This window comes from Armigeres subalbatus, chromosome 2 (genome assembly GCF_024139115.2).
Source record: "Armigeres subalbatus isolate Guangzhou_Male chromosome 2, GZ_Asu_2, whole genome shotgun sequence".
Classification (NCBI taxonomy): Eukaryota; Metazoa; Arthropoda; class Insecta; order Diptera; family Culicidae; genus Armigeres; species Armigeres subalbatus.
In genome coordinates, this window is record NC_085140.1 from 18,596,803 (window position 1) to 18,604,487 (window position 7,685).

General features: G+C 39.8%; 2 protein-coding genes across 3 annotated transcripts; one reads left to right on the forward strand and one right to left on the reverse strand.

Annotated features, from left to right (window-relative positions):
- Positions 1-267: 267 nt before the first annotated feature.
- Positions 268-1,821, reverse strand: LOC134214090 (probable U2 small nuclear ribonucleoprotein A'). Of its 2 annotated transcripts, none has more exons than XM_062693528.1 (4): positions 1,600-1,818; positions 1,381-1,528; positions 711-1,180; positions 268-435 (listed from the first exon to the last, which is right to left on the reverse strand). In XM_062693528.1, the coding sequence occupies exons 1-4, from the start codon at positions 1,679-1,681 to the stop codon at positions 413-415; spliced, it is 723 nt and encodes a 240-aa protein (XP_062549512.1). In that variant the 5' UTR covers positions 1,682-1,818; the 3' UTR covers positions 268-412. The 2 variants fall into 2 exon arrangements, with proteins under 2 accessions (XP_062549512.1, XP_062549511.1); XM_062693527.1 differs by having other exon boundaries at positions 422-559; positions 620-1,180; positions 1,600-1,821.
- A 2,113-nt stretch (positions 1,822-3,934) lies between these two features.
- LOC134214091 (eukaryotic translation initiation factor 3 subunit G) lies at positions 3,935-6,735 on the forward strand. Its single transcript, XM_062693529.1, has 3 exons — positions 3,935-4,084; positions 4,268-4,718; positions 6,274-6,735. Exons 2-3 carry the CDS (start codon positions 4,271-4,273, stop codon positions 6,636-6,638), a joined length of 813 nt encoding a protein of 270 aa, XP_062549513.1. The 5' UTR covers positions 3,935-4,084; positions 4,268-4,270; the 3' UTR covers positions 6,639-6,735.
- The last annotated feature ends 950 nt before the right edge of the window (positions 6,736-7,685 follow it).

Genomic DNA, 7,685 nt, shown 5'->3' on the forward strand with positions numbered 1-7,685 from the left:
GCTATTATGGTTTCTACTCCACCTCTATTCTCGCTGCGCAGAGTACAGAGTATCCACTTCAATGTAAAAATTACTAAATAGAATATTGCTTGTATAAAGAGCTCTAAAAGAGCTACATAATTTCCTTAAATAAATTTAAATTGGAAAGAAAAGGAATGGTGTATCATTAAAAAAGTCGGAGGACTAAACAGCATGCATGATCATGAAGGTGGCCCGCCCTTAATTTCGGAGAAAACGCTACAAATATAAACGATGAACCTGATAATCTAAGTTCATAGAAATGTTTTTATTTCAGCTCTCTCGACCTCTACAAAGCTTTTTATTTTCATGTGTATCTGTATCTGTTCTTATTTGTAAATTTGTTAAAATAGGAAACAAATCAACCTTATTTTTCCGATTAGCGAAAGCGCCATTAATCGGTTTCCATCATATGACCTGGAACGAACAAATGAAATCAAATAGTATGCATTAGTAAATGTGCCAAATAAAACGCTACAGAATAAGTGAATTTTGCAATATTGCTATCCCAGATGTTTGGTCCTATTCAAGCGAGATCGATCTGCAATAAAACCGAGCGTCAATACGTTTTGCTCACAAATGAAATCATTCATTTTGGAACCTCCTGCTGTATATTGTCCTGTCGAACCACGCGTTTCCGTTGCCTAAAAAAGAATAAAAAATATCGCAACTGACCAAACGTTTCAATTTACCATTGAAGTTGAAATCGCCCGTTATTTGCCCCGACTGCAGCATCCTGGTTAACCGTTCCACCTCGTGCAAATTCGTGGCCCGCTTGATGGCTTCTTTGATCCTCTGAATGTCGGCTGTCGTCGCATTTTGAACCATCGGTTTATCCACTGCCGGCATCGCAAGCTTCGCCTTTCTCATGATCTCTCTCTGCAGCTCTTTACCCTTCTTGCTTTTGAACAGCTCCTTGGCCGCTTCCCGTTCCTTCAATTTGATTTTTCTAAAATCCAACAGCCGCAAATTGGGAAACCGAAAAGCCACATATTCTCGGTAATACTGTTTCGTTGAGACGGGATTCGTCAACAACGAGAGGGTTTGCAACTTGGGCAGTTTTGTGAGCGGTTCTAAATCTCCAAGCTCTTGAACGTTGTTTCCCGTCAGTATTACGCTTTCCAAATTTGGCAACGATTCATGCAGAGTATCAATAACTCTCCTAAAAAATAGAAGCAATGTAATTGTAATTGTTATTTATTTATTGTCATAACGGAAGCCTATAGGTTACCCCATATTTTAGGTCAATGTAATAAAAGAATTTTCTTTGTTATTATGAATATTCTGCTATAAATTAAAAACTGGAGAAAACAGTGTCTCCTCTCCTCTTGCCTCCTCTATGAAGATTTAATTAGGACTTACACAATCCGGTTATTGTTCAGCAGTAAACACTTCAGTCTAGGTAAATGTGGAAATCCATCTAACTTGCGAATATCGTTATCCGAGAAATCGATCGTATCAAACTGATCCAACGTTGCTCCCATGTTTTCGATTTGTGGTATTTTGTATCCTGCCAAAAGTCCAAACATTCCGCTCAAAATGTTAACCTCTACACATCTTTGAGCCATAAACATCACTTACCGCGTAGATCTAATTCACGATCCCGACAGGGATTCATATACTGCATTGATTGATTAATCAGATCCGGCGTAAGTTTAACCATTTTAGTTGAGATTTACTAAAGAGGAATAATATTGATTAAATCTCGGTTTGTATTTATTCAGGTAAAAACTTGAGAAACGCCGCATTCACTTTTCTATTTTTTATGTGACAACTTGACGTTTACCTGATGCCATCAGATCACCCATCACACGCAACGCAGTCTCGCGGTGAGATCCGCAACCGTTTCATGCGGGTGGCTGGCCCCAGTGCAAATAGTATGCAAAAAGACTCATGGGAAAATCTCGATTATCTTTTCAAAAGGACCTATAAGTAAACAAATTTCATGATTTAAGGTTGGATCGTGTTCAAAAGAAATTTTTTTTTCTACACGTAAAAAAATATATGTTATGGCAAAAAACCATTCAAAAATTCTTATACTCTTAATTATGCCACCTAATGAATGATCGCATATCAAAAAGCTAATAACACAGACAAACAGACGTAACAGTTTGGACATTTTTCAAAAAAATCCATCGTCCAACTCCTCTACCACCATCTTGCGAGCATGTTGCACGAAACAATGTTTCGTATGACATTGTCACCAGAAGGCGCTGGAGTGAAATGTCAAACTCGAAGGATTACGACGCTAGCGCCTCTAGTTGTGAAACGCGCAATCGATCAAATTCAAATTGATCGTTGAAGTCATGGTCGATGGAAATTTCTCTAGTGTTACGTCTGTTTGTCTGTGCTAATAACATTCGTAAGTTAATGAAAAGTATAAGTTTCGGAATGTATGTGACTAATGCGATGTATAAGTTTTTTTTATACATATCATTAGGCGCCTGCTTTGGCAAAAAAGTATTAGAAATCTTAATAATAAATAACATTAAATTTTTTTACGTGTATGTCAATCACATGTTAAATTCCGTTCACTGAATCGGAAAAGTAAAGAATCGAAACAAAATTCTTACAACAGTATCCACATGAAAAGAACAAAAAACAAAATTGGCATTTGTACACTGAAAAAAATCCAATCATATCCATTATGTGTGGCACACACACTTAATTTTTTTTCGCCGAGGCCGGTAAAATAAATTACCGAGAATCCAACAGCTGAGATCTCGGTGAAAATCTCGGCAAAAGTTTAAATTACCGACTGGTCGTAAAATTTACGAAAACATCCAGCTGTCAAAATTTGCCGTGCCGTTCGGTAATACTTTGCCGAAGTGCTCGGCGAGGTGATTTACCGAGATAATGTAAATAATTATTTTTATTTGTTTTTCATTTCAATTAAACAAAAAAACTCAAAACCGTAAAGAAGCCTGAAATCACTCATTTATTTAATCGAAGAACATGAAATGAACTTTAAAAAATGAATATCTGTTATTTAAGCCCGTAAGATTTAATAATTCTTAACATCATTAGTGCTTTCTAATGAGCAGGTTGAAGTCGCTCGAAATTTCTTCTATCCTGCTACATAGTTTTTTTTGTCAACAAATGAAAACGCGAAACACGGGGCACAGAGAAACAGACGTCTCACTCAACACATGTTACATCGTTCACCTTTTTAACGGTTGATTTAATTTTCTGTAGGTGGTCAATCGGCCACCGATGGCGCTCCCATCGATTTTGCTTGGGTTTGACGTTTGCGCACTACCGCCATCTGGTTTCCGCTTGGCCACACACAGTGATTTTAGCATTGGGCGGAAATGTTTCCGTGACGATGATTTTGATTGCAATTTGTTCTAAGTGAGACGTCTGTTTATCTGTGCACGGGGCTTTTATACACAGGGAAAACGAAGCAGTGGATCAAAAGGACCGTACCTTACTGCAATCTGATGTCCGTGTTGGGGATTTATGAACGGAATTGAATTTTTCACCCGGTTTGGAAAGAAATAACATTTTCAATAGTTTAACGTTGATAATCAATAGTATCAATAGAATTGGCAAATTGCTGGAGAGTTTCCGAATCTATTGATAAGCAAATCTCGAAAATCCATCGAAAGATAAAGACGCTATTAGCGTTTGAAATCTATCCTAATTTCGTGACGGTCTCGAATTTGGAAATTTCGCTTTTACACCCTGTATCTGAGTCTTCCTCTTAGACGTATCCAGCTTTCCACGCTCGGTAATGGCAGCTTGTCGGTGTGTAAAAATCAATCGGTCACTGTACTTTTTGACACTAGCTGGAGGAAAGCTCACTGGCATTTTGTCTTGAGCCAGTTTTTACGATTTTGAGTTAAACTGACCCAAATTTGAGTTGAGCCAAACGAGCGTGTTTATCTCATCTCAGGTCGACATAAAACTAAGTCGACATGAAACTAAATTCTGACAGAACTGTCATTCGCTCGATCGGCCATTTTTGTAGTGCTGGTAAAAATCGTAGGCACGAAAAAAGTTATTTTTACGGTTTTTGTGCAAAATTTCTTTATAAATAATCAGTTAAAAAGTTGCAAAAGGAAGTGTAAGTTCCAATCTAAACAGTTTTTTTTTTGTTTCACTTGAGTGAAACCTTCGCGAAGATATATTTTGTAAAATAAAATTGGTGTTAATCACGTTTCGTCATCTAACAAAATATGCCAAGCAGACACGAAAGCATTTTGCAAGCTGTCATTTTTTTTCTCGTGGTTCTTTGTCTTTCCCTCAGACGATGCCTGCGCTAGACGAAATCAAATCCTCCTGGGCCGATGAAGTGGAGTTAGATTCCGGCTCGTTGCCGCCGCCGACGGAAATTATCGAAAATGGCCAAAAGGTCGTCACCGAGTATAAATACAAAGATGACAAAAAGGTGAAGGTGGTTCGGACGTATAAGATAACGCGACTGGTGGTTCCGAAGAGCATCGCCAAGCGTAAGAACTGGAAAAAATTCGGCGACTCGGAGAATGATAAGCCCGGACCGAACCCAGGCACAACAATGGTTTCGGAAGATATCTACATGCAGTTTGTTAGCAACAAGGAGGAGGAGCAAAAGTCGGAAAATCCGCTAGATTCGGTAAAGAACATTGCCAAGTGTCGGAATTGCGAGGGCGAACATTGGTCAGTGCAGTGCCCATACAGGGCGCAGTACGAATCTGGAAAAGCTAAACCAGCTATACAAGGTGAGATTGATAACCTTTGCATGGGGAACTGTTGTAATCATTTTGTTTATAAACTGTTGGCTCTAAGCAGTTTAAAGTCTTTCGGAATATTTGCATTTAGATAGTATTTTATCGAAATTATGCCTGTTATTCTTTTTTCCGTGGCATATAGGGCATCTCGCTTTAATAGGATGTTATTTTTTTTTCTATAATGTTTCACATTTCTTTTCTTTTATTTGAGTTTTCTCTTTTTTATTCAATATTGCATTAGGGTATCCAATCATGGTTTGAACCAAATGGCGGGTTTCAGATGAGCCGTCAAAACAAAGTTGATTTATTTCATTAAAGGGACATGTTACAACTGCGATTTCTAGTTTATATGGAAGCTTAGTTCATTATCTTTCTAAAAACATCCTGGGTGCACATATTTATGCTTAGTTTCATTGAAAAAACTTAATAATTACATAACTTTGATTCGTACCATGGTTTGAACTACACTGTTCATGGTTTGAACTAAATTCGTACCATGCAACCTGCAACAGCTCCTATATATAATACTAATCACATGCATGAAACGCTGAGGAAATCTATAGAAAAGCAAATTTGTTATACTATTTATCTTCTCGCATTAGATTAGTAACTCGAAACGTATGAAAATCTTCTAAATTATCGATATGAAAATTGCGATTTTTTCATATTGGAAATGTAAACAAAATTCTCCAGCTAGGCGCATGCAGCGCTCCTAGCGGACAGCGGCAGAACATGACTGCATTTACAAGTTCAAACCATGGTACGAATTTAGTTCAAACCATGATCAGTTTTTACCTTGTATAAATGTTACTATTTTAACTATTTAAAACTGTTTCTCAATTGTATGATGATTTCAATCGATTACAGATAAAAATAGTGTTCTTTTGATATATTGATCTCACTCCTGTGTCATAAAATGCGTCCTTTACGAGCTTTTTGAAATTATGCCACTGGTGGGGGGGATTTAGCGAAAATTCAGGACTTTTTAAATCGCTCCATTTTATTACTTAAACAATATGTACGAATGTTTAAATAAACTCTATCACTTCCAGTATACCTAAATATGCCATTCATACTGTTTTAGGTTCATTTCCTGCCAATGAGATGGTAATTTCTAATGATTTCAAAATGGTTCAAACCATGATACGCTTTTCACTAGTTCAAACCATGATTGGATACCCTAATTTCATATTCCATCATCCAAAAAAATTAAATAAACATTCCTCGCGTGATTTTTGAAAACGTCGTAAGTCCAAATGAGAGACTCTCTTTCATAACGCTCCCTTTTGCTAATATTTAGGCTAGTTTCAAATTTGTTGCAATATTTTCACCTCAGCACACTAGACAAAGCCATTTTCTTCAGATCGGTGCTGGAAAATCCAATGTGAATGTTAGAATGGCTTTGTAATAATCGAAAGAGAAAGTAAACAACGAGAGGCTCTCTTTTGGATTTACGACGTTTTCAAAAATCACGCCAGATTCATTTTTTTTTTCAACTGCGATATTGTGAAGCAGAATCATATTTTTACTGTTTTTACAATTCCAGTGCCCCAAGAAATGGCCCCAACAACTACGAAGAGCGGCAAATACGTTCCCCCGAGTATGCGCGAAAGCCAGAAGCCGGGTATGGGTGGCAACCCGAGAGGACGCGACGACACCACTGCCATCCGTATTTCTAATCTGTCGGAGGCGATGACGGAAGCCGATCTGGAGGAGTTGGTGAAGAGGATTGGTCCGCACAGCAAGATGTTTTTGGCTCGCGACAAGAACACCGGTTTGTGCAAAGGGTTCGCCTACGTACACTTCAAATCTCGCCGCGACGCTGCTACTGCTATTGAGCTTCTCAATGGGCACGGCTACGATCATTTGATCTTGAATGTCGAATGGTCCAAACCGCAGAATCCGCAGTAGGAATTGTTGCAGAGTTGGGAATTAGGAACTAAGTTGTGGTGCGCGTTATATTATGCTTCATGCTAAGATGTGCTTTCCAATATATGGCGAACTGGAATTAATGTTGTTTGACGCTTTCCTTCTATTGACGAAGAATTCCGAAATCAATGTCCGATGTCTACGTTGCGGTTTTTCAAGCTATGTGCACGCTACGTCCACGCAAAGTACGCAGCTTCAAATGGAGTAATGCATACGTATACGTGTCCACGACTACATTTGATGCTGGGTACCTTGCGTGGACGCGGCGTGCCCATTTATTTAGTTAACATCTAAACAGATAACACTGAATCAACAATTTGACGCCACAATGCACGGTTCGAGGCCGCATCTCTCCATCCTCGGATACGCCCCACGCTCGCCAAGTCGTTCTGCACCTGGTCTGCCCATCTCGCTCGCTGCGCTCCACGCCGTCTCGTACCTGTCGGATCGGAAGCGAACACCATCTTTGCAGGGTTGCTGTCCGGCATTCTTGCAACATGTCCTGCCCATCGTACCCTTCCGGCTTTAGCTACCTTCTGGATACTGGGTTCGCCGTAGAATTGGGCGAGTTCATGGTTCATTCTTCGCCGCCACACACCGTCTTCTTGCACACGCCAAAGATGGTCCTAAGCACCCGTCTCTCGAATACTCCGAGTGCTTGCAAGTCCTCCTCGAGCATTGTCCATGTTTCATGTCCGTAGAGGACAACCGGTCTTATAAGCGTCTTGTACATGACACATTTGGTGCGGTGGCGAATCTTTTTCGACCGCAGTTTCTTCTGGACCCCGTAGTAGGCCCGACTTCCACAGATGATGCGCCTTCGTATTTCACGACTAACGTTGTTGTCAGCCGTTAGCAAGGATCCGAGGTAGACAAATTCCTCGACCACCTCGAAGGTATCCCCGTCTATCGTAACACTGCTTCCCAGGCGGGCCCTGTCGCGATCGGTTCCGCCCACAAGCATGTACTTTGTCTTTGACGCATTCACCACCAGTCCAACTTTTGTTGCTTCACGTTTCAGGCGGGTGT